The 27,722-nt window shown below is 41.5% G+C and overlaps 1 protein-coding gene across 7 annotated transcripts in view; it reads right to left on the minus strand.

The window, feature by feature from the left end:
- The window catches only part of AKAP13 (A-kinase anchoring protein 13), a 338,024-nt gene that overhangs the window by 107,897 nt on the left and 202,405 nt on the right, over positions 1-27,722 (minus strand). The window contains exon 1 of one of the 7 annotated variants that reach the window (XM_029238792.1): positions 5,448-8,292. The exons of the other annotated variants lie outside the window; for them this stretch is intronic. Coding sequence (XP_029094625.1) covers positions 5,448-5,528 — 81 coding nt within the window. The 5' untranslated portion in view covers positions 5,529-8,292. Of the gene's footprint in view, positions 1-5,447; positions 8,293-27,722 lie in introns of those variants that run through there. 7 annotated transcript variants of the gene reach the window in all.

Consider the following 27,722-nt stretch of genomic DNA (forward strand, 5'->3'; position numbering starts at 1 on the left):
TTTGCCCTATGGAATCTTTGAATTATTAGCAAAATACAGGATTGGCAACTGATTGAATGGGTAGGAAACAGTTCAAAATGATTCTGAAATTTTGTTTATCAAGTAGTTGGAAATGAGGAAAACAGAGATTTTGCCATTAAATATTCACATCTTTTGGAGGAATAAGTTACCAAAAACCACTTGCTGGCTCTGACTCCATTTATGATTCTGTAGCTAAAACACAAACTTAGTCCTCTGTCCACGTTATATCTCCATGACAACCAGACCATGGACACTACAAGTACTGAACATCCAAAGTCCTGGTGAGTTATAGTGCACATGGAACACGGGATAAGAGAAGTTAATTCAAAAGAAATGTCGACCCATCCTGGTAATTTTTCATTCCTGTCACGAAGCCTGGGATCCCTTGTGATTATCTAAACCACACCTAAGCTGCGTTCCCATCAGTCTGAAAATAGAGTTGTACATATTTTCAGTGGAGAGAGAACTCTTGTTTTTGGCAGTGTTTCTGCTACTGTTTATATCTGAACATCCTAATAATACAGCTCATGGTTACACCCAGCCTTCCCAGCCATTGCCTGTATTTACTTCCTCTGCAACTGTCTCAGGAGATCTAGCCAGAGTTACAAGGCTGGAACAAAAGGAAGCAAAAACCCCTCCATCCGGACATGGAAGCCAACACTTGAGTCCAAGTCTTTTCAGGGAATCTGAGTGTAACTGAGCAGACAGGCATAGTTGTCTTCAATCCTTAGCCTCCTTATGTCTTTTGTTTGAAGCAGCATGGAAGTGTCTTAGAGCAAGTAAACTTTTTAAAGGATGTGTATTTCTCTGGAAAATGACACTGGAGTTAAAGACAAACTACTCCTTCTGTGCTTTCACTAATGAGGTCAGGTGGCCTGCCCAAACATCAAGGATGGGGAGGGGGTCATCCTCCTCCGTGAACATTTTTACTCAATGCACGCAAAACGTGGTTGCAAATCTTTTAACCATTCATCTGATACTCTGAATTATTAGCGACAAAGTAAGTTCTCAATAAATCATCAGTAACATGAAAAATCATGTTATTATTAGTAGGCAATGTTTTTCCAGGTACCCAAAGTAATAAAACTAGTAAAACAGAAATGGTCCCTGTACTAAAATCAGTTTAAGTCAGCAGTTAATCCTAGATTCCAACTCCCCTCTTTCTGGTATGCTAGTTTTGCAGTAAGTTCCTGATACTTGGTATCCTCATGTGTTAGGAGTGGTCTCTTACTCAATGCGCTCATGAGTTAGCTACTGAACCGCGTCAGACAAAGGGTCCTATCATTCACCAACTTGTGAGGTCAATACTAGCTTTTTGAAGGATGCTGAGGAAAATGGGCATGTTGATACCAAAGGGCCTCTGCCAAGAATTAAAATTCTTCCTTATCCCATTCTGTGCACATGATTCATAGTTACCAACCACTTATTGATCATTAGAGCCAGAAGGCATATATGCACTGGGGGAGAGGGGTAACCAATAAGGTGAGGAAGAGAAGTGTGTATGCGTGTACTGGGCTGGGGGATGGTGGCATGGGTGACCAAAGGATACTATCAACCTACACCTTATTATTTAGAAAAAAATTCAGAAAGGAGGTAAGATTTCAGAGGATACTGGGGGCTGATGATGGGAAGCAAGAGCTGATCTGAGGATAAAGACCAGTGTGCCCAGCCTTAGGGAAATCCTAAGAGATGGCTTTGATGCAGAAAAGCTACCATGAAACTAACTGTACAGAACTGACAAAGGGAACAGATCAGAATGTGGAATAAGCCCAAGAAAGTATGGGTATATAAAAGAGGATCAGAATCTTGAAGTTAATCTACAGTGAATTATTCAGATGCCAATGGGAGGGACTGGAGTTGTAAATGTGTGATACCAAAGGGATAGGCTCACAATCTAAATTTTGTGATGACTGTCATAATTCATCTCTCTGTTCTTACCCCCGTCTCATCAGCACATTAAGTATAGTTTGCATAACATGAACAAATATTAAAAGATTAACTCATTCAATTAACAAAACTTACTGCGCATTTAGTACGAATGAGGGACACTGTTTAGATATAGTGAGTAGACGAAAAAATTACAAACTCCTTACTATAAAATAAAGCAATCTTCCACAGAAAAGGAGTGAGAAAATATACATGATCACTTGAGAACTGAAGTGGCCTATACACCCAATATAATTATTTAGAAAAAAAAAAAACCACTGGAGTGGCATGGACATATATACACTACCAAACGTAGAATAGATAGCTAGTGGGAAGCAGCCGCATAGCACAGGGAGATCAGCTCGGTGCTTTGTGACCACCTAGAGGGGTGGGATAGGGAGGGTGGGAGGGAGGGAGACGCAAGAGGGAAGAGATATGGGAACATATGTATATGTATAACTGATTCACTTTGTTATAAAGCAGAAACTAACACACCACTGTAAAGCAATTATACTCAAAAACACTGATTAAAGACACAAATTCAAAATGGAAGATAACTGGAGACCACTTCTGAATGACTAAAAATCATTCCAAAAATTGTGTGGCAAAATGAATTTAGATGAGATCATGCACCTGTCCAAAGTGTTGTAGAACGAATTCCCGCACTGGGGAAAAAAGTGCTTATGATAACTTCTAAGACTTCTTCCGATAGAAGAATTAGATTTTTAAAAATACATATAAATATAAATAAAAATTGATATACATATTCATGTAATAAGAGGAACTGGCTGACTCAAGAGACCTAGGGTAGCAAGAAAAAACATGAACTTTGAAAACAATCAGATCTGGGGTTGCATCCTATTACCTACTATGTGTGAGCTGTGAGAACTTTGGAAAATTACTGACTCTCCGAATCTGTTTTTCCACATGTAAAATGAGACAAATACTAGGAATGATGTAAAAATTAAATGCCTGTATCTCATACCCATCCACTTATTACCACTTCAGACCACAAAGCCATTTCAACATGCCTGGACTACCATAATGGCAGCCTAAGTGACTCCCACATGCCGGAATGATCTAAAAAAATAGAGAAGTAACATATCTAAGCAAAGCAAACTCCTCACCATGGCTGTCAAGGCCCAGCCCTCCCAGGGCCTGCTTATGACTCCACCCCGCTTGCTCAGTATTTTCTCATCACAATGGCCCTACCCATTCTTCCCTACCTCAGGGCCTCTGTATCTGCCGTTCCTTCTTTCTGGAATGCCTTCCCTTGGTATATAGCTCCAGCATCTCTTTATCCTCTAGAGAACAGTTTTTTAAATGTCAGCACCTCAGAAAGATCTTCTATCTGAAATACGATTCCCATTATTCCCACAGAACACACTGTTTATTTCTATCAAATCGCTAACAGTAATTTGTACTTTTTGTTTCTCTATTTACTGCCTGTCTTTAAGCAATACGAGGACTTTAAAGACCCGTGTGCCCCTTGGACCTAGCACGTCTGACATCAAACGGGTCATTAATATAGTTTTCATGTAGAGCTCTCAGTGATGTCACCTTCTCTGTCTCCAAAGCAAAGAATCAGAACCAAACTCACCCGCCTCATTTCAAACTGAAAATAGCGTATTTTCAGGACTCTTTGTGTTTACTTATTTGTAATAAATGCTTACTTTCTGAGAAGTGAAAATCTTTCATTGCATAAGGGCCGTATGGTGCAAAAAAATAATACAAACACAGGTACATCTAAAAAAAACCTAATTATGTCCTTTATTAGCTGTGGCCTTGTGGGAAAAAAATCACATCACTCAAGTCCTTTACGTTCCTCACCCTGGCTCAGGAGAATCCTCAATCTCTTCATATGAAGGGGCGGGGGAACCGCTGCTGCCTGACCAGTCAGTCTCAAAGAAAATAACATACATAAAAGTGTTTTGTTAAAACTGTAAAACAGCATCTACGAGGCCAATAAGCCTGTGCTACTTTAGCCCCATTCCTGAGGGCTTTCATGCCCCATGAGAGTGAAGAGCACTGAACATTTTAGCACTATTTTAAATGTACCATACTCCTTGTGATACTCAGATTGAGATTTTCTATCCTCCCTCCCCTCTTTTCCTTCTTTCTTTTTCCCCCAGACAGGTAAAATCATAAAGAGTCAAGCATGTAAAGGTTCTAAAAACTAGTCTCTCCTAAACATGAGGTCAAAAATTTTAAAACATCACTGTGATTTCACAGCGGAAATCACATTTCAGAGAAACTAAAATGAATAATATCTCGGATCAAGTTCGAAATGCCAAGTTGCCCACTGCTCTCAGCCTCGGCCTGGCATATCAAACCACCACCTGACAGCGATCATGGAGGGACAGACGCCACTCCCTCCACAGTCACAAGTCCTCCACCTAGCCCCTCGTCCAGCATGGTAGTGTTATTTCACTGACTTCTGTGTCTAGCCTTCTGAGCCGTTTCTTGGCCTCAATGGACCAATGAAAAGAATTAAGGAGTCTCAAGTAATACACTGAATTGATAAATCAGTACAAGAGCTCCACTATTTCCCTGACCAGGGCGATACATTACTACTTTGCCTGGACTCCCCTGACTCCACACCTTCACAAGTTCAGGTACTGAGGTTTTTTTGGCAACTGTGAAGCACTTGCTTGGCTTCCAATTTCCCCTGCCTTTGCCAGAAAATTGCTAAACTTCCAAAAAGTGCTCCTTGAGTCGTCCAACATTCCCAGACTCCCATCTTATGCCTGGAGGAGTCCTTGCTAATTTTAGATTCAAGGATGCCTTCTGCGAGCAATCAGCCATCCAGAGTCTCCGCCCCCATCCTGCTTAGACACCCAGCATCACTACCGGGAGAAAACAAACAAATACAGCTATTAACATTCAAAGGCTAGACCTGAAAAGCAGTCAAACAAAGCCAAAGGGGCCACTCTGCCACTTTAATAGACTGACTGGAGATCCTTCCAAAGGAAATAAGTACTGTCTATCTTTCCCCTCAGAGCTGTGAGGAGAGACGGCAGAAACAACAGGTAGAAAAGACTCGGGCAAAAGACAAAGAGACGGAGGCAGAAGGAGAGAGACTGACAGAGAAAGATACCCGCCCCCCCAGATGGGGGCCTGGGGTTAGGAGGAGAGGGGTGGGGATGACAGGGACAGAGGGACACAGACATCTGAGGAAAGGGCAACTCTGAAGGTGAATTTCTCCGTCTGTGATTTTCAAGAGTATGAGGTTCTCCTGAGCATAAGAATCCATTTTAAAGCAAGTAAAATGACACTGAAACAGTAAGCGGCTCAATGCTGATTCTGAAGTCCCCACTGTTTCTGTTCAGATATTCTGCTAAGAACCTTAAAATCACCAACCCAACCCAACACTCCCCACTGCTCACACACGCACACTTCTCAGCCATTCTCCCAATACAGGGGGGCCAGGGAATCCAGCTACTGGATTCAGAGACAGAAGAGCCTGAGAGCTTTGGAGTGGATGGAGTGTGGCCCCTTACCTTCAGCAACACCACGTCCACAGTCCTGTCCACCTTGGAGATGTCACATAGGCTGTAGCGCCTCTTGTGCCGTTCATACATTTTGTCCAAATGCAGAAGAGAGGAAGTAAGATGCAGGAGACGTACCCACTGTCAACCTGGGGGAGCACCGCGCTCCCGCAAGTCCAGAGCTCCAAATTTCTTACCGTGAGCTGAAGGGGATTTATGACTTCCAGACTTCTCTATGTAGAAAAGCCTCAAAGGGTCAAAAAATGAATTAAAGAAAACCAAGCAGAATCCCAATTCCTTGAACGGACTGAGAACTTCCTGGCCAACTTCAGAGCACTGGGATGATGAATTTACAATTTACAATTCATAATATGAACAATAAATGCTTCCAGATGCTATACCTTAGGCAGATCTTGACCGAAAGAGAAGCACACACCATTTCCATCACTGGCGATAATTCCAGTGGAAAAATTAAGAATTAACTGGCTACACATAACGGCTGACGCATGTGGTGGAGTAGCCCAAAGCAGGCAATAAAAATCCAGTATGTACTTTGTCAGGAAAAAAGAAAGAGTGAAGAAGGGAAGACAACTCTAATTTGAAGGGATGATAGGAAAAAACTCTCTCATTAAATCCTCTTCTTGCTTATAAAACAAAGACAAGGAAAATCAATTTTTCCTTTACAGGAAAAAAAAAAAGTTGAAGCTCTGAGATTCTGTTCAAAGTAAAGAGTCTTTAGTCAGCCTCTTGCTCGCCAGGCGGTAGGGCTTGCTTCTGATTTCAGCTGAAAATATCTAATGACAGCAGAGCGAAAGGAGGGGAAAAAAAAAAAAAAGACCACTCCTCCCTTCTTGCTCCCTCCCTTCTTGGGCGCTGGCCCTTCCCTACCCCAGACTCCTCACCCCTTTTCCCTGCCTCTCAGGAACATCACTACTTGCCCTTTCAGCCCTGCACCAGCAGCTTCGGAGGCTTGAAAACCTAATGGCAGTGGTGGGAACGTGATTCATCCACAGACGAAGAAGGGAAAAACAAGGCTTCCTTTTCCAACCCGTTTCCTCCTCCTCCCCTTTCTCCTCCTCACGCTGTTCCCTATGAAAAAGGCTCTGTCAGGCATTTCCAGATGTACCCCAAGCGCTCTGATGTCAGGGGAGGTATGGTAATAAAGGGAGGGGGTGTCATCCTAAACACCACAGGCAAGTTCAACACACTTATCTGTTCCACGAAATTGGGGAAATTGAAACTACACAAGGCAGACACTGCATCTCCCTGGCAAACGCAAGTCAGTGATTTAATATGAGAAAAATGCTAGCCAGTATTTCAGGGCTATGTTTCCAGGATCCAGAAGGGGTTCCAGAAGTGACTGACAAGGCTTAGAAATCATCCAGAGGTCAGCTTTTTTTTCTTGGCGGAGAGGAAGGGAGGGATGGGGAGGTGGTAGGAGGAGCACTTTAAAGAAAATTTTAGAGGAAAGGAGTAGAATGACAGGCACATGCGTCAGTACGTTGTGTGGCTAAGAAGAGTCACCTGGCTGGGACTTCTTCCCCCCTTGAAAGCCACCACTCACATTAACTGAGCCCAGAGTGTGGCTCTAGCACTGTGCGCCCGCTCTCTTATTATCCAAGAGCCCTCCAGCCCCACCCTAGCCAAGATTCTCAGGGGCAGACCTGTTCTAGAATTCATTTTCTTACCTGGGTCATAAATGATCTGGGAGGGAAAGGAGGAGAAGGAACTGAGGGGGACAAAAAGGGAAGAGTGGAAAAAGGAAAACTCCAAAGATGTTCTCCTTCTAGGAGCATTAGGCAGCTGGCATTTTCCTCAAGTGGCCAGAGGAGTCCTTGGCTAGAGTGTGAATGAGGGGACTCAAACATCACAAGTGGAAGGAAAAAAGAGATTTAATACTTAAATTTCTGTCAATATCACAAACAGAGCTGGCGAAGAGGCTTCCCAGGAGCTATGAAAGGGGTAGAGAAGGTCTGATGAGTCACCATCTCCTCTGGCCACGCATTCAAGTAGCTAACCAGCTCAAAGGAGAGCAAGGCAGCGAATCCTGCTAGTACGCATCTCCCCCTCTACCTAACACACCGCAGCCGCTGAGCCCAGTCCCACACTGTTCCATCCACCGCAGGGAGGTAGACAGCCCCTCCCCTTCCCCACACGCCCTCGGTGAGCCTAGCTCTGTGATGCTACCAACGTGGACAGCGAACCAGATGTTGCTTTTAATTAGAGTGATGATGGGAAACAGTAGAAACAGATGATTAGAGAGAGATTAGAAAGTCGTAAATAAAATTCTAGCTCAGGCTTACCAAAAGGGTGGGAACCTGTCCGGGGATTTACAACTACTCTGAAACTATGTGGTCTAGGGCACAAATCGAAAGGTCCTTTAGGCTTTAGTGTAGGGGAAAATGGATAGTTTATTATCTTTTCTGTATGAACTTTCACCAAGCAATAATTTAGAACTCTCCTTCCTCCCCATATAAACACAAAGCTGCCACCCCTCTGTCCTCAGTATGGTTTATTCCTCACTGCTGCTCCCTTCTGTTTTAATTAGAATCAAATGTTTCCTGCTTCCAAGGTTTCCAGGCATCTCCCTAAGGATCATAGATGCTTTAATCACCACGGAGCCTTTCTATTCCCAACCTCGTGTAACTCCTGACTTAAATAATCTATATTGATTTAACAGATATTTTGTGCCTTGCAGCAAAGGCAAACAAAAGAAACAAAGAACAAGGTCTCTGTCCTCAAGAAGTTTATATAATTAGAAACCTCTTTCAAAGTTATACTATTGTCTGAAATGGCCGAGATTACTGTTTTGAGACAAACAGATTAATTTCTGTATTTCGGATGATCTGCTGGCTTTGTGCTACAGGCTGGAAATCGAGACTTCCTACTTTTTCTGTACACATAAACATATTAAAAGGATTTGGATTGTCCTTGAGTATTCTGTTCCTTCTTGGAGAACAAATTCTCTGGGTAGGGAACACATACTCTGGGTGGGGGGAAGAGTCTGTTTTGCTTTCCCCTATGGATTTGTTCAGCACTCTCCACAGAAGGCTGAGTCTATAGTCCAGTGCTTTTGCTGCTGATGTGACAATTCCAAGTTTTTATCAAAAACATCTGGAACCACTGAACAGTTACTCTGTTAGGATTTTGAAACACAGAAACCAATCATTTTACATCCAAACCATAGAGCTGATACCTATGAATTTTCACTTTAAGAATATTCTCCTTTTCTTTAATTTTGGGAACTTGTAGTAAAATATGTTTATTATTTACAACCTCTTACAGTAGTAATTATTCACAAAATTAATTATATCTCCCTTCTTTCTGTGTCCTCCATCCCACTCTCCAGCCACAACAAGGAGCCCTACGTTCTTCAATAGAAGCTTCAAGTGCTTAAAGTCTGTTCATACCACAGGCCCAACATATATTCTTAAGGATTCCAGAAAATGAAGTATAAAAATATTTTATGCATTTGAAGTTAACTAGAGCATTTCTGTTCATGAATTAAATTTTCCCTTGATATTTAACTCTTAAGGTCTAACCCTTACCCAAATTATTTCAGCATTCTTATGGGTCAACTCTACTTGGCTCCTTTTGTTTCAGTTAAGGCAGAACCCTATCTAAAGTCTCACAGCAAGGTTTCTGAATTAGGACACCACTTAGTGGGTATATGAAAGAGCCAAACAGAACACAAAGGCCAGCAAGCACTGGGGCGGGAAGAGGGGTGTCTACTGCTACTAAAACATTTGTCCTGTACCCCAGAGTGAACATAAAGTAGTAGCATGTCACTGGCTAAAAGACCCACCAATGATCAGTTTTGTCTCTGCAAGGAGCACAAGGTGAACATCAAAGGTTCTTTCCATTCCTAAGTGTGCCACTATCTCACTGAGCATCCTGGGATAATTATTTTGACTCTTGGACCTGCGTTTCCAGAACTGGAAAATGAGAAGGGCTGGACACTAGATCGTATCTGAAGTTCCTTCTTGATCGGATATGGTCAGTCTGAGACTAACAAATCTTTATCACTTGCCATATAGCTCACAGGATGTGGGAAGAGGCAGGGGAAAAAGAAAAAGGGATTGAGAAATTCTCTCAAAATCTGTTGTAGAAAACGTAGTATATTTTTGCTTAATTATATTTTCCACCTCCACTTTTCATGTGAAATGAAAAGGAAGGAAACATCTACCACAGTCAACAATTTTCATTAACCTATGATTTCACTAACTTAAAAAATACTGAGTCATCCAGAGCTACACATTTGTTGGTAGCAAAGTTTACTAAAATATAGATAAAACACTGTATTATTTTTATTATTATAGCCTCCATGTGAGCAACTCCAGTCTGCTTAAAATAACAGTCTGCTCCAAATAAGATGTTTGAGTAATTGAGAGAAGACGGGAATTATTTACAACAGCTGCATTGTTTCCAGCGAGGATTTCCTTTTTCATTTCAATTTAGGTGTTTAAGCACTACTGGTCCAGGAGAGGGAGGCCTAGGGCCCCCACTCCCCTGGCTTTTCTTCCACTCCCAGATTTGGAGGTTCCAAGAAGGTTAAAAGAATAAAGGAGAAGGGGAAGGCCTAAAGGGCAAGCAACCGGTCAACCAGCAATTCTCCTCAAACTACCATCTGGCAGCAGCAGGCAGCTCCTCTGCTTTAACCCTTTCTTGACTTCTTCAAGAAGAAACCTTAACACAATTTAGCTGGTAGCAGCAGGTTGTTTGACAACAATAACATTAGCAAAAAGTAATTAAGATGGAAGTAAGACAAGACAAAGCTTTAAAAATGTCTCTTCACCAACCTGTGCTCCTCACAGGAAATAGGTCTCGTGGAACAAGCACACAAATGTTAAATTTTACTAAAATTACCAACAACTTGGTGAAATAAAAGGCAGGAGGAGGGGAGAAAGGGAGAAAGCCGAATCAGAATTCATCTGGAAAAGTGGTGATAGGATAGTTTAACCTCTAGGACAGGTCTTCTGGGGCAAGATTTATTAATAACAACATTCACTGAGTGCTTCCTGTATGCCATGTGCTTCCACATGTACAATTTCACTTATTCCTCATAAAAAGCTACAGGGTGAAACGTCACTGTCTACAGATGCAGAAAAGTCACACTCAGATAAGTCAGCTGTATCAGGTCACACAGCTAATAAAATGAGTCTGCATTAAACTCGGTTCTGTAGATCTTTTTTTCCATATGCGTCTTATTTTGCCTTGAGTAATCCCCTAAACTGAAAGAAATGAAACTATCATGGAGAAAATGTAAGTTAAAATTTGAGGAAAGAAAACTTAGAATTCGTTACTCGTATTATTGGCATTCTTACATTTGATTTTATACAAATGCCAAAGGATAGAAAAAGATTTTATTTTTTCAATAAAAATGACAAATGGTTCCTAATTTTAGAAAGTACAGGTAGAAAAGTGTGTCATTACATTCAACGGACTCAACTTCTTTGCCAACATTTTAATACTTGATATTTAATTTTTTTAATAGCTTCTCACTATTGGTAATATGTTATAATAATCAGAATGAACACATCCAGCATAGAGACTAAAAGATTTCTGGATACTGACAACTGTTCTCTAGGTCTCCTTTAGAATGAATGGGTGTACTGTTCCCAGTTCTCCTCTTGGGAACAAACATTAGTTACCTCTTATGGCAGCATTTCAAACATCTGAAGATACTTATTACCACTCGCTACCCTCCTCAAAGCTTCTCTTCTGGATCATGGTTCCCACAACTGTTCCTCATGCCACAGGGTACCCGACTGAGGGCTCTCAGTTAGTCGGTGTCCTTCTTGTGATGCGAACACCAAAACAAAACCCTCTGGTGTTGAGTACACTGGGATGGTTAAGATCCAACTGGCTTCCTTAACATGAATACCACACCATTAGAAGTATATAAGCTTGTGGTGAAGTAAGTCACTTCTCGTATCTTTTCTTAGTTGGACGTGTCGAAACAGGTCTCCTCCATACTATAATCTTGTGATTTTATTGTAAAACTCACTTTACATCTTTCCTTGTTTAAAGTGTACTAGATGATTTGTAAATATTTAATTTTTTAGGTTGAATTTTCAGTTTCCCAAGGAATGTGGCTTTAAAATACATTAGTATTTTAAAAACCTAGACTGCTTAAGGACGCTAAAAAGGGCAAATTTACTATCGGTAACAATTTAAACAACCAAGAAGTTTTACATGGAAAATCCATAATAATGTTGTGATTGTAAACTACAACTTCTCATGTGTCACTGTCCTGAATCCTCAACAAGCTTTTCAGTAAATGAAATTCGTTCAATCATTAGACAAATATTCATTGAACACCTGTTTTTGGCACTGAGAATATAACAGAGAACCAGACAGACATTAAATAGTTACAATAGTGTGTGTGAGAAGTGCCAGAATAGAGGAATCACAAGATCACTACAAGAACATCTCCCTTTAGATGTAACATAAACATCTGTGTCTGGAGCTCGGGAGAACAGCTGCGGCTGGGCACACCAATTTGGAAGTCAACACACAGATGTGGCATCGAGGAAACAGAAAGAAAGAATGGTAAACAGTGCCAAATGTTGTGAAAAAGTCAAGCCAATAAGAGACCTGGGTTTTGGTATGTAAATGTTTCATGGACCTTGCTTGGTGAGGGCAAGTTCTGGTGCAGCAGTAGAGTGATGAAAGCTGAATTTCAATATTCTACCATTTCACAGGGGAAAATTTAAGTTCTGCCTGTGCACTTCGTTCGCTTTTTCCAGTTTTCTTAAGACATTTTACCCTTCAGACAAAGTGCCTTAGTGAATCATAAAAATATGGTTGCTACAGGATGGCTAACCTGGAAATAAACACTTTAGTGTGTAAAAAACTTTCTGAGGGGCTTCCCTGGTGGCACAGTGGTTGAGAGTCCGCCTGCCGATGCAGGGGTCACGGGTTCGTGCCCTGGTCCGGGAAGATTCCACCTGCCGCGGAGCGGCTGGGCCCGTGAGCCGTGGCCGCTGAGCCTGCGCGTCCGGAGCCTGTGCTCCGCAACGGGAGAGGCCACAACAGTGAGAGGCCCGCGTACCGCAAAAAACAAAAAAACTTTCTGAGAAGTAAATGAAGCATTAACAGAGAAAAAGGACCATTAACACAAAGTGAGTTCTATGCCCGTTCTTTCAATTCTTTCCAAGAGATCCTGTCACAGAGACCAAAAGAGAACACTGGAGTGCACACACTGCATCTTCGTCAGGAATATGAACAAAGGTTTCATAATAGCTAGAGCAGGGAAGCAGGGCAGACAGTGTTTTGGCGAGGAAATGGAAACAGAAGGAACAGCCAGCAAGTAAGAAACTCCCTTTCCATATGATCATCTATGGAAATAAGAACAAACCTCACTCTATAAAACAAAGGCAATGAGGTCAGGGAAACAACACTGACAATTATGGACGAGAATTTCCTCATGGGAGTCTGTCATCACCAGCATGTCATGGCCAACTAGTAGCCAACTAGCTAATATTAGCCAAATTTATTTATCTGTTCAACAATATTTAAATCTCTGCCGAAGTTATGGTGCTCTGTGAGGTGCTATGAGAGATATGAAGATGGATGAGGCATTTCTGGGACCTCAAGGAAACATAGCAGGGGCAATGGTATGAAATATAAGACGGCATGGGTAGTACAAATGAAATGTAGGGTTTCAGCAAGGAATAAAGGTCTCTGACTAAACTGACTAGGCAGAAAGTTTCATGAAGGTGGTGGTTTAACATAAAGGGACAGAAAGAGAGAAAATGGGAGGGAGGAGGCAGGCATCCCAAATGAAGACTGTGAGAGAAGGTGCAGACGTTGATGCGCAACAGGGAGGACAGAGGACGAGCGAGCCGTCTACTACCTGCGTCAGATTCCTGTGAGAGCAGTGCTATGGCCCTGGCCTGGAAAAGCATTCACAGGCTAGATTATGGAAGCATATGACGCCGTGCTAAAAAGTTCAGACTCTATTCAGAGGCAACAGGGAGCCATCGAAGATGTGCCAGCACAGAAGCGGTATGATTTGTGCTGTAATTCAGAAAGGCTGTACAAGTCTCTAGCCTCATCAAGTCTAATCTCCCTTGTCTGGATATCATACTATGTCATGATCCTTATCCAACCTCATTTGCTGTCACTCCTCAAGATGTGTAAACGGGTGATCTCTCAAGGTTCCACAATTAGGATATGGGCTTCTTCCTACCCCAGTAACCCTGGCTCTTAGGACAATCGTGGTTTCTGGAATTCCCTACCGCGTCTCTTCCACCTTAACCACAATCTATCCTTCAAATCCCACTTTTCTAGTTAGGCTCTCTGCCTGCTCTAACTCTCCTTCTAACGCTGTACTGTGAACTAAGGTGGTCCTTAGACTCTGCCGCAGTGACTTTACAGTGCTCTGTCCTGTGTTCTTCCTTGTTGCTGCTGCTGCTGCGTGTTAGTCTTACTCTAAGTAGAATGGCGACTTCCTTAAAGGCAACAGGTACTTTTTAAATCTCTCCCAGAGTGCCAAAAACAGTACTAGACATCCAAAGGCTGGCTGAGTTACTGATGATGCATTTGTTCCTTACCACAATCATAACCCTAAGGCTTTTCAAAAGGCTGACCAGATTCAGTTATTACAGGGGAGAAAAAGTGTTTGTCACTGTTAACCATACACAAAGGGTGAGTAGTCTAAAAGAGGTTCTAGATTTAAAGGATAAAAATCCTGGCCAGACATGAAAACTTGTGTTTAAAATAACCATATCCTTAGGAAAAATTTGAATCTCACATAAAATGAGAATGTGCTACTTTCCTCACCCGACTTATTCTTTTTCTTCACTTCACAGCAAAAAGAACAGCTCTAGCACAGTCAGTCAGTCAGACAAGCCAAAAAATGACTCAATTTCCCATGGAAGACATCCCTCATCCCTCCCAGGCAAACACATGCCAGTACAGTCAAGCCTTCCCAAAAAATGAAGAGGTATAACTTGCTCTTTATATCAATTGTCCAAAAGACAAAACAAAGGGAAAAGAGAAAAATCCTTCAAGAAGAAAACCCACTTTTTAACACTACTGTCAGGAGATAAAAATAATAAAAACATATAGTTTTGTTTTTTTTTTTAATTTTTGACTGCACCATGAGGCATGTGGGATCTTAGCTCCCCAACCAGGGACTGAACCCTCGTCCCCTGCATTGGAAGGTGGAGTCTTAACCACTGGACTGCCAGGGACGTCCCAAGACATACAGTATTGATAAAAGAAAAATGTTGCTATGAGGAATACAGGAATGAATACACATAAAGTATTTTGTATAATGCCTGTGGCATGAGTATTATATAAGTATTAGTTGCTATGTTTTATTTTACTATCATCGCTACATCTTTGCCTTATTTTTTAAAGAGGTATTTAAGTCAGCCTACAAGGGAGCATATAAGAAAAAAACAAGTAACTGAAAATTCTGACTTAAGATACAGCTGAAAGAAGAAAACACCTCTGCTTTGATTCAGACCACCATGCTCCCTCTGAAAATATTTTGTATCATGAGACAGGAAAGAAGACAGAGGGAAAAGTTAGGTTCTCTTTCCTCTGATAAGTGGAGAAGGTAGGTAGCTGCCCCAGAAGCTAAGACTAAAGGAGCTACTATGCATCTGAATGCCAAGCTGTTCTATACAGAAACAGTTCTTTAAAATTTAAGGTCAAGATAGGACTGGGAATTCAAATGGAAGAGTTAGCCTTGGGAAAAAAAAAGAAAAAAAGCCTCTTTATCTGAAGCAAAGGGAAAGAAGTAAAAGACAGATATTTATAGATTTTTTTCCTGGCCAATCCCCAAGTGCCTAATTTGGATGGAACTCAAAGTGTCCCTGAACAGTCCCCACCCAGTGTCACCATCGGGACAGACAGCATGTGGCTCTTGGAGGTGACTCTGGGAGGAAAGCCTAGCACCATGCCAGCCTCTCGGGTCTCTCCTCTCACCTCTCCTTGGAAAACTCTTCCACTGCAGTCACACGAGTCAACTTACTGTGCTCAGATTAGCTGTGACATCTGGCTGCCTCCACGTCCTGGACCCTGTCCTCCTGTTCCCCACAGAAGCAAAACCGGTCAAGTCTTTAAGACCCCTTCAAATGCCATCACATCCTGATACCTCCACTGAACACCTCAGTCAAAAAACTGGCCTGTTAGGACTTCCCTGGAGGTCCAGTGGGTAAGACTCCATGCTCCCAATGCAGGGGGCCCGGGTTCAATCCCTGGTCGGGGACCTAGATCCCACATGCACGCCGCAACTAAGAGTCTGCATGCTGCAACTAAAAGATCCCGCATGCCGCAACAAAGACCCAGTGCAGCCAAAATAAATAAATAATTTTTTAAAATGTGATTCTGTATTAAAAAACAACAACAACAACAACAACTGGCCCTGTCCTTCCTCCAACTCTATTAGAACTGCGTTAGCACTCCTATCACACTTAAATTACAGATTATCAGAGTTACCTGGGTACCTGTTGTACAAGTCTCTTGGACCGAGACATCTGTTTCTTTGGCTTTCCTATAGGTTCTGGGGCTTATTTAGCATTCAACAAATGGTTCCTATGTGAATGAATAAATATCCATCTCTTTGAAGAGGAACTTTCAGGCAAGGTAACCCATTCTCAGGAGTAGATCAAACTGGTGCAGGCAACCTAGATTCAGAAGCTCCTTTATTCATAAATGTATATAACCCCTGGATTTTTGATATGGAGACACACACTAGAGAAAAGGGATCTACTCGCTCACCACAAACAAATGGCATTAGTTAGACCTTATCAATAAATGGGACATGTCAGAACTTAATCAGCAAGTAAAAGAACAGAATTCTCTCCCTACCCTGAATTTTTTTTTTTTTAAATAAAAATTGCAGTTTGGGTGGGCTCTATAAGATTATCCATGCTGGAGATCTGTCTGACTAAATACATACTAATTTTGGGGTTACTATTTTATCTGTTCATAATTTTTTTTTTTTTGCGATACGCGGGTCTCTCACTGTTGTGGCCTCTCCCGTTGCAGAGCACAGGCTTCAGACACGCAAGCTCAGTGGCCATGGCTCACGGGCCCGGCTGCTCCGCGGCACGTGGGATCCTCCCGGACCGGGGCACAAACCCGTGTCCCCTGCATCGGCAGGCAGACTCTCAACCACTGCGCCACCAGGGAAGCCCCTATTTGTTCATAATTTTTAACCAACTGATATCCCAGTACCTTCCTAAATATGCCTATGTCTCTTTTCAAAACTAATGTGAATGTTTTTAATATAAACCCTGAAGAGAGAAAAAAACTGTTCCCCTCGAAACTTAAAAATATACATACTGTGCACACAACGGTCAATTCAGGACCAAGTTTCATGGATGCATTTTGATAATTTCTCCAAAAATATGTGTGTGCATATGTATGTATGTTTAATGGCTCAGAAGATTGCACAGCACTGACTGGCTGTGCACTATGTCAAGGACAGTACATCTAACAAACCAGGGAATCCATGAAGATAGTGTAAGTAACTGGTAAGAGCATAAAGTATTATGATGGTCACCCCCTGAGTCCCCAGCACTGAGCAGGAAGGACACAGAAAAGGCCTTGCTCTGTCCCTGCAACTTGCCATCTATAAGATTATTATTAATACTTCTCTTTTGCTTCCCTGTGAGGATGTGATAATAATATCAGTAGTCTTCAAAAGAGCACAGTATTACAGTATCATTTAATATGGCTTACTGTTACTATCTTTCTTTCATACAAGTAGAGTTTTCCTGGGTCTGAATTCTAATGGCTCTATGCCTTTTACCTTTTACCGATAAACCCAAAGTAGCTTTGACCTATTCTGTGTCACTACAAAGGCAACTCTCCAAATTCTACATAGAGGTTCAATCCCAAATAGTCATACTAATGGGTAACCAATGAGGAACTTCCTTTTCTCCACCTAGTTTTTAGTTGCAACTCCTGCCATATTGATTAAACCATTTTTAAGCTGAACTAACAAAATGTAAAAGCCTCCAATATATTTGCTATGAAAATAGGACATACAATTTTAAAAGAAAGGGAACTACTAAAGGTTATCAGTGCCCTAAAGGAAAGAAACTGATAAATGAAGTATACTCTTAGGTAAAGTCCACTGAAGTTGTACCTACAAGAAAACTGTCAATTAACTAGAAAGCTGCCTTGCCAAAGTTCTTCCTGTGTTTCTTTTTCTTTCAAGATACCCACCAGGCATCCTACATTGTAAATGCCCATCGTGTGTGAGACACCGTGGCAGGTCCCTGCCCACGAAACATGGCTAAGGCAGCGCCCCTATCAGGAGGTGCGTTACTGCGCAGGCCTCACAGTTCCCAGCACGGTTCCACCACCCAATGCACTAGAGAGGGTAAAGATGGTGAGAGAAGGGTATGCAGGAGGCCTGAGAGAGTGAGGAGTGCAGCACGGGGCAGCGCTTCTGAGAAGGGTCTTAAAGAATCCAAGAGTAAGTACCCAGGTAGGCTCCAAGGATACATTTCAGGCAGAGAATACCTCGTGGATAAAGAGGGGTCTGGCGCGGCTGGCAGCTGGACTGTGGAACAGAACAGCAGAGTTGACGGTATCGTCTGAGTAATCTCAGGAGCCAGACTGTGAAGTCCATGCCACGCCACAAAGTTTAGCAAGAATCTCTAACATGAGCCAGAGCAGCGGGTCTCAACACGTGGTCTGCAAAACCTTCAGGGGCTCAGAGACCTCTTCAGGGCATCTGTGGGGTCAAAACTATTTTCACAGTAATCCTACGATGTCATTTGCCCTTTTGCTGTGTTGACATTTGCACTGACAGGCCTTAGCACAAACCAACTCAGCGGTACCAAAGTGAACCAGCAGCTGCTATATTCTTCATAGTATGAAAAACAAAGAAATATTTTCACACAGAATGTCCTTGATGAAGCTGTAAACATTATTAGTATCATTCAATTTCAAGCTTTAGATACTCATCTTTTGATACTCTGTGCGACAAATGGGAAATAGACATAAAATACTTCTGTCATGGAGGTTATTACGGCTGTCGAGGAAAATCACCTGTGCAATTGTTTTAAGTTGTGAGCTGACGCAGACACTTTTGTCATGGAACAACATTTTTATTTGAAAGAAAGACTGGCAAACGAAGCATGGCTCTTCAGAACTTGCGTATTTTCCTGAAAATGAACAAAGTGAACCTGTTTCTCAAAAGAAGCAACTGGCAGTATTCATTGCTGATGATAAAATTCAGACTTGCAAGGGAAAATGAGATTTTTGAAAACCTGTATCTGCCACTGTGAACTTGCCAATTTACTAATACTTAAAGACATTTCAGATGAGATTGGTGGTGATACTACCAAACATGATTTTCTGATTTGTAGAATGAAATGTTCAACATTTGGAAGAGTTGCATTATTCTGTGAATCAACATTTCCCAAATGACCAATGCATGATGTTAGAAAATCATGCATGGATAAAAAAATCCATTCAAAGTACAAGATAGACCAAGCGGCTTTTAATGCGCTAGAGTACAGAAAGTTCAGCGATATGATTTCACATTCCACACTACAGATAACTTCTCAGAACTTACCATTTGTCAATTCTCATCTAGTATCAAAGAAGGATATCACAATTATCTGAGAAAACCATTAAAATATTCCTCCCTTTTCAAGCATATATCTGTGTTAGGCTGGATTTTCCCTATTGCAACAGTCTGAATGAATACGAGATATGAGAATCTGTTTTCTACTGAGCCAGAAGTTTGAGTAAAACAATGTCACTCTTCTAATTTTGTTTTTGTTTTGGAAAAGTTATTTTTCATGAAAATATGCTCTTTATGTTAACAAGTAGTGGGTTTACTATGTTACTGTGAATGAATTACATATTTTTAATGTATCAGTTTTAATTTCTAATATGGTAAATAACTGAAGATATAACTCATATAAACAAAATTTCTTTGGAATGCTCAAGAATTTTTAAAGTATAAAGGAATCTTGAGACCAAAAAGTTCAAGAACTGCTGAGTTGTAAGGCAGAAAGAGATTAGTGGTAAGGAAACCAAAGAGTCCAGGTGAGAAAAGATGAATATCTAACCCAGAAGTTTGAAGTGATAAGTTAAATTTGACTGAAAAAAAATTTTTTGATTTGTGCTAAGAAGAAGGAGTCTGGGATGAAAGCTTTCTAGCTTAAGAGACTGTATGCAGTCTCTTTAGCAAGTGGTGTTGGGAAAGGTGGACAGCCACATGTAAATCAATCAAGTTAGAACACACCCTCACATTACACACAAAAATACACTCAAAATGGCTTAAAGACTTAAATACAAGACATGACTCCATAAAACTCCTATAAGAGAACACAGGCAAAACATTCTCTGACATAAATCGTGCCAATGGTTTCTCAGGTCAGTCTCCCAAGGCAATAGAAATGAAAGCAAAAATAAACAAATGGGACCTAATCAAACTTAGAAGCTTTTGTACAGCAAAGGAAACCATAAACGAAATGAAAAGACAACCTATGGACTGAGAGAAAATATTTGCAAATGATGCGACTGACAAGGGCTTAATTTCCAAAATATACAAACAGCCCATACAACTCAACAACAAAAAACAAACAACCCAATCAAAAAATGGGCAGAAGACCTGAACAGACATTTCTCCAAAGAAGACATACAGATGGCCAACAGGCACATGAAAAGATGCTCAACATCACTAATTATTAGAGAAATGCAAATCAAAACTATAATGAGGTACCATCTTACACTGGTCAGAATGGCTATCATTAATCTACAAATAACAAATGCTGGAGAGGGTGTGGAGAAACGGGAACCCTCCTACACTGATGGTGGGAATATAAACTAGGGCAGCCACTATGGAAAACAGTATGGAGGCTCCTCAAAAAACTAAAAATAAAGTTGCCATATGATCCAGCAATCCCACTCCTGGGCATGTATACGGACAAAACTGTACTTCGAAAAGATATATGCACCTCTATGTTCCCAGCAGCACTATTCACAATAGCCAAGACATGGAAACAACCTAAATGTTCATCAAAAGATGAATAAAAAAGATCTCTCTCACACACACACACACACACAATGGAATACTAACTACTCGGCCATAAAAAAGAACGAAATAAATGCCATTCGCAGCAACATGGATGGACCTAGGGATTATTATACTAAGTGATGTAACTCAGAAAGGGAACAAACTTCACATGATATCACTTATATGTGGAATCTAAAATACAACAAATGAACTCATCTGTGAAACAGAAATAGACTCACACAGAACAGACTCATGAGACACAGAGAACAGACCTCTGGTTGCTGGGGTGGGGGGAGGGGTGGGCTGGGAGGTTGGGGTTACATAGCACATACGAGCTATTACACATAGAAGAGGTAAACAACAAGGTCCCACTGTACAGCACAGGGAACTGTATTCAATACCCTGGGATAAACCGCAATGGAAAATAAAATGGAAAAGAATTGTATATATACGTATAACTGAATCACTTTGCTGTACAGCAGAAATTAACACAACACGGTAAATCAACTACACTTCAATAAAATAAATTTTTTAAAAAAGAAAGAAAAATAGAGAGAGACTATATGAAAGCCAATGCCTTCAGTTTTATATATGTGAAGCGAGGCCCAAACAATTTCCCAATATTCTGAATGAAGCTGATAAATTAAGAGTAACTACAGCAGGAATGAAAAGCAGAGATGGTTTTCTGAAGGGCAAATAAAATTCTTTAGGAAAAGACTGTTTCCATGGTCTATGTGTGAATGAATTTAGCTGAAAGGCACTTTCTCATAGACCACATGGCCGACTGTGTCTCATTCTATTTTTGAAAGACTGAGGCAAATGACCAAGAGGTAAACTGACATGAGTAACTCTTTCATCCAAGTTTCTGGACTGCTTAGTAGGATCAGTGCCCACTGATGTACATCTTTATTACACAACAAATGATAGCCATAATGATACTCTTAAGCCATCAAGAAGAGGATAAATTTTGTTCAGTATTTAAGAAGCCAGTCAAATACATAGGTATTTTAGAAATATACTACAGCAAAGACTTCCAAATGGAAGCACCAGCACTTAAGGCTTTACCTCCAGCTATCTGAAAACTCTGCAATTTCAAAAAGATTCACTTGTCAGAGCCTCCACAGAGTGCAAATGTTGCAATCTAATTATACGGTGGCTCTTCACTCCTGGGGCAGGTAATATGAGGAGCCACAAGGCATAATTCTAAGGAATGGAAGTTAAAGACACGGTCGAAGACTTCATATATTTTTCTCTTCCTGCCAGAGCTGAGTTCCCTGTGCTACCCACTGTGGTCATCAGAGCATATATACATTTGGGGGATGCGGGGTGGGGGGCGGGGGGGAGTTATATCCCTTTAAGAGGCCACCTTGTTAAAATGTTTAAAAATGTAAAATCAATGACAAGCATTTGTCAAGTGTCTTACTACTATTTCTTTATCAAAAAGAAGTTCCTAAAGAAACATTTGTTTTGTGAAACAAGTGCCAATATTTAAAGTGCTGTCTATTACATTAAAGATGGCCCAGCAGTGCCTCTGCTTAGCAACAGCTGTTGAAATTTCCTGAGTAACTGTACATCTAAAAGTTAGACCTTTGCTTTCAAAAATATTTTGACAATTCCCACTTTCTACTTATTTAGATTTGTGCAATTATCTCCCTCCATTAGACTAAGTTAATTGGTTATGTGATAAAATCCTTTTCAGAAGAGAAATCGGCCAGCCTTCCTTCTTTTTTTAATATCTCATTTTATAATCCCATCTTCCCCAGTCTGTGCTGGGGTGATAAATTGTAAGAACTTATATGAACAACTGCTAGAAGAATGAGACAACCTGGGTCTTTTCACAGCTGCTGCCATTCCACGCCTTTAGAGCTTGCTCAGCTGCAGATGCTGTAAGGAGGCTTATGTTTTGTTACCCTTCTGCTTTCTCAACCCCCACATTAAAGCTCTCCTTCATCCTCCCTTTCCTTTCTGCTACCTCCCTCCTTCCTGCTCCATGTTCCCACTAACCAGCCTTACGGAGGAAGGATCAAGACAACTTTTCACATCAGTCGCTTTCAGGGCACCTTCATGTTTGTCCACTAATAAGTGGCTGGAATTAGGTAACCCATGGGGACTCTTAAGTCTAAAATAAAAAAAAAAAAACAACAAGATTGAGTCAAAACAATCACAACACAAGCATCACTTTCTGGAACTGGAATGAAAAAACTGGCTCCCTATTTTAAGGCCAGCAAGGCTGTCAACAGGGGAAAATCCCCTGAGTGAGACATTTCAGAACTCCACTTCATGCCTGATGTTATAATGCCACCAAAAGTGAACAGAAGGGACACTGGTATATATAGGCCTAAACAAGAGATGATTCTTGAAAGGGCATGCGTTATCTTGTTTTTACTTAAACGAAGAGCCATGCCAAGAGATAGACATGTGGCAATAAAGGTCCCCATGGGGAATAAAACAAAGATGAGAAAACTAAGCATTATTAGGCTCTGATGAGCTTTCCACCCCCAGCCCTCACCGGCTCCAGGGACAGCTGAAACAGGAGCTCCCAGTATGACACCAAAACCAAAGTGAGGAGGTAGAGACACATGGTCACTATGACACTGAGCAGCAGATGTCAATCATCTGTACTCAGTGTTTCCAGCATTTCTTAAGAACCTCCATTGGCTTTATCGAGCCTGGGGGGCTATGCAGGTGGAGTGCGCCAATGACAAACTCTCAAAGCCTACGGGACACAGTCTTTCGACTTATAAAGCAAACCTCAGAGCACTGTCCATACTATGTGCCAATCTTGAAACAGCATTTCTGCTCACGGCTTGCAAGGCGGGTTCAGCTCTAACAGCAAATGTATTAAAGTCCCACGTCAAGAAAGCCAGGATTTAAATCCTCTTCCTGAGTCAAGGAGGAAAGAACAGTCTCAAGTAAGGAGAAAAACAATTCAATGAGCTTGATGTGAAGCAGACGCAGCATTAATGAGGGAGGAGGGCCAGAGCTCTATTTTCTTCCTCTAGATCATCCCATTAGGGAAACCTAATGACTCCTAGGAAGGAACACAGCCTATTTGCGTTGTGTACAATGGTGATAGAGACAGGAACTGTTCCATGGCAAAACAATCACAACACAAGCATCACTTTCTGGAACTGGAATGAAAAGAGCTCCCTATTTTAAGGCCAGCAAGGCTGTCAACAGGGGAAAATCCCCTGGGTGAGACATTTCAGAACTCCACTTCATGCCTGATGTTATAATGCCACCAAAAGTGAACAGAAGGGACACTGGTATATATAGGCCTAAACAAGAGATGATTCCTTCCCTAAGTTCCCATGACTCAGATGCCAACTAGTGGTTCATTCCTTTATCTCTCCTAACAGAGCTTCTTGAGGGATGGGATGTATCTTACTCATTTAACCCATCATGCACCCTCAGTTTCTATTATAATAGAATTTGTGTGTTCAACACACAAAACAGTAGGTGTCTGCAAATTAAAGGCTTGATTTAGTTTTGCAAATGCACAACAGTAAGTCCTGTAGGAAGGGAATACATTCTAACAGTATCATTTATCACTGGAATCTTTTGTTATAAACGTTTAAAAGTAAGGAACTCATGCATGGATATATATGTGCTCTCTCCATGCTTCCCCTGCTGACAAGTCAGTCTGTGGCTTCCCACAATCCCTGGCCTCACAGGGGTGGAATGAGAGAAAAATTTCCTGAGTCTCTTGGAATGGATGTCCTGTTGCCCACAAAGTGGAGGTCACACACTGCACGGGTTCTGGGGCTTCTTGTCATGCATCCCCCTCCAGACTGGTCCAGGCCCTGATCCAATCTCAAGAGGCCTGTAGCTGAGGCAGTGGCCCTGGCTCTTCTTTCTCCACCTCTGCCACTAGCCCAGCATGGGAGGGAGAGGCCTGATGCCAACCCACTGCAACCCGATGCAACTCCTAGACCTCTCTGCCTAAAAGGAGCTTGGCTTGTAGATGATTCAATGGGGAAATGAATACAATAGAATTTGGGACGGCAAAATGAGGAAAGCTGGCAAAGAAATGAATCGATGATGTCAGAAACACAAGAGCCCACAAGCACATTTACGTAAGTTATTATTTTCATAGAAACAGAAAGATGAAGGGCACTGGAAAGGGGATCTTCCTCCCTTTCTGCTTTTCCCAGGGATGCTGGGTTACCTCCCCTAGTGGAGGACACGGCAAGCACAAGGCTCTTCCCTGTCTCACGCCATTCGTCTACCGTGGCATGGCCAGGAAGCATCATTAAACCCACCTGTAGTCCTAACCGACTCACACGGGCTCGTCTGTAACCAAAGACCCCCCTGCCTTGGTAAGTAACAAATTGCATTAAATTACAGAGAAGGCAACCCAGGACAAGCACACATCAAAAGCAAGCTGCCGTGCTCTGGAAAGCAAAAAGCAACAAGAGGTGAGACTCTTACATCTGTCCAGATTGCCCTGCACTGTGACTGGCATGAGGCCCCACCACAGGCCTCCAAGAATCCGCGTGAGACGGCAATTTGCTGCAGGCAGTACTGCAGAGCTGACCAGGCAGCAGATGCCCGCAGCACAGGACTCAGTGTGCAGATTCAGCTGTGCCCTTCCCATGACTTCTCTCCACGTATGGGGATGGCGTGAGGATTTCGTAAAACAGAAGAGGGTAAGGAGAGGTGGTCCTATTTAAGTATTTCCCCAGCAGAGGAAGCACAGACCTGGAGAGGTTTGCAGGGTGCCTCAGCTTACAGTGGGATACTAAGGAGATGACTTCAGTGAGATGAGGTGATCTCTCAAGTCGAGGTGGGCAGGCAGGGAGAGGCCGGCCCACAGCAAGGCTCCAGGGTTTGGGGTCCTGGGCCTGGCTCTGTGCTAACTAGCTGGGCGAACAAGGGCAGGCTGTTTGAGCACTGGAGCACTCTGGGTATAGACTGCAAACTACAGGGTATAGACTGCATGACAGAGACTACAATTGCCGCCCTACACTAAGATTCTATAACAAGAACAACTTATTCTGAAAGATTTTGACTTCCGGTAGTGGCAGAATCTGGAATACAAACAGAAAAGACCTTTATTTTCTTTTATTTTTTTTAACATCTTTATTGGAGTATAATAGCTTTACAATGGTGTGTTAGTTTCTGCTTTATAACAAAGTGAATCAGCTACATATATACATATATGCCCACACCTCTTCGCTTGCGTCTCCCTCCCTCCCTCCCTCCCTATCCCACCCCTCAAGGTGGTCACAAAACACGGAGCTGACCTCCCTGTGCTATGCGGCTGCTTCCCACTAGCTAGCTATTTTACGTTTGGTAGTATATAATATATGTCCATGCCACTCTCTCACTTTGTCCCAGCTTACCCTTCCCGCTTCCCGTGTCCTCAAGTCCATTCTCTAGTAGGTCTGCATCTTTATTCCCGTCTAGCTCCTAGGTTCTTCAGGACCTTTTTTTTTTTTTTAGATTCCATATATATGTATTAGCATATGGTATTTCTTTTTCTCTTTCTGACTTACTTTACTCTGTATGACGGTCTCTAGGTCCATCCACCTCACTACAAATAACTCAGTTTCGTTCCTTTTTATGGCTGAGTAATATTCCATTGTATATATGTGCCACATCTTCTTTATCCATTCACCTGTTGATGGACACTTAGGTTGCTTCCGTGTCCTGGCTACTGTAAATACAGCTGCAATGAACATTTTGGTACATGACTCTTTTTGAATTATGGTTTTCTCAGGGTATATGCCCAGTAGTGGGATTGTTGGGTCATATGGTAGTTCTATTTGTAGTTTTTTAAGGAACCTCCATACTGTTCTCCATAGTGGCTGTATCAATTTACATTCCACCAACAGTACAAGAGGGTTCCCTTTTCTCCACACCCTCTCCAGCATTTATTGTTTCTAGATTTTTTTGATGATGGCCATTCTGACCTGTGTGAAATGATATCTCATTGTAGTTTTGATTTGCATTTCTCTAATGATTAATGATGTTGAGCATTCTTTCATGTGTCTGTTGGCAATCTGCATATCTTCTTTGCAGAAATGTCTATGTAGGTCTTCTGCCCATTTTTGGACTGGGTTGTTTGTTTTTTTGATATTGAGCTGCATGAGCTGCTTGTAAATTTTGGAGATTAATCCTTTGTCAGCTGCTTCATTTGCAAATATTTTCTCCCATTCCGAGGGTTGTCTTTTCATCTTGTTTATGGTTTCCTTTGCTGTGCAAAAGCTTTTATGTTTCATTAGGTCCCATTTGTTTATTTTTGTTTTTATTTCCATTTCTCTAGGAGGTGGGTCAAAAAGGATCTTGCTGTGACTTATGTCATAGAGTGTTCTGCCTATGTTTTCCTCTAAGAGTTTGAAGGTGTCTGGCCTTACATTTAGGTCTTTAATCCATTTTGAGTTTATTTTTATGTATGGTGTTAGGGAGTGTTCTAATTTCATTCTTTTACATGTAGCTGTCCAGTTTTCCCAGCACCACTTATTGAAGAGGCTGTATTTTCTCCACTGTATATTCTTGCCTCCGTTATCAAAGATAAGGTGACCATATGTGCATGGGTTTATCGCTGGGCTTTCTATCCTGTTCCATTGATCTATATTTCTGTTTCTGTGCCAGGACCATACTGTCTTGATTACTGTAGCTTTGTAGTATAGTCTGAAGTCAGGGAGCCTGATTCCTCCAGCTCCATTTTTCTTTCTCAAGATTGCTTTGGCTATTCGGCATCTTTTGTGTCTCCATACAAATTGTGAAATTTTTTTGTTCTAGTTCTGTGAAAAATGCCAGTGGTAGTTTGATAGGGATTGCATTAAATCTGTAGATTGCTTTGGGTAGTAGAGTCATTTTCACAATGTTGATTCTTCCAATCCAAGAACATGGTATATCTCTCCATCTATTTGTATCGTCTTTAATTTCTTTCATCAGTGTCTTATATTTTTCTGCATACACGTCTTTTGTCTCCTTAGGTAGGTTTATTCGTAGATATTTTATTCTTTTTGTTGCAAAGGTAAATGGGAGTGTTTTCTTAATTTCACTTTCACATTTTTCATCATTAGTATAGAGTAATGCAAGAGATTTCTGTGCATTAATTTTGTATCCTGCTACTTTACCAAATTCATTGATTAGCTCTAGTAGTTTTCTGGTAGCATCTTTAGGAGTCTCTATGTATAGTATCATGTCACCTGCAAACAGTGACAGCTTTACTTCTTCTCTTCCGATTTGCATTCCTTTTATTTCTTTTTCTTCTCTGATTGCTGTGGCTAAAACTTCCAAAACTATGTTGAATAAGAGTGGTGAGAATGGGC

Source organism: Monodon monoceros, unplaced genomic scaffold (assembly GCF_005190385.1).
Source record: "Monodon monoceros isolate NGI ecotype Baffin Bay Population unplaced genomic scaffold, NGI_Narwhal_1 Super_Scaffold_21, whole genome shotgun sequence".
Taxonomy (NCBI): domain Eukaryota; kingdom Metazoa; phylum Chordata; class Mammalia; order Artiodactyla; family Monodontidae; genus Monodon; species Monodon monoceros.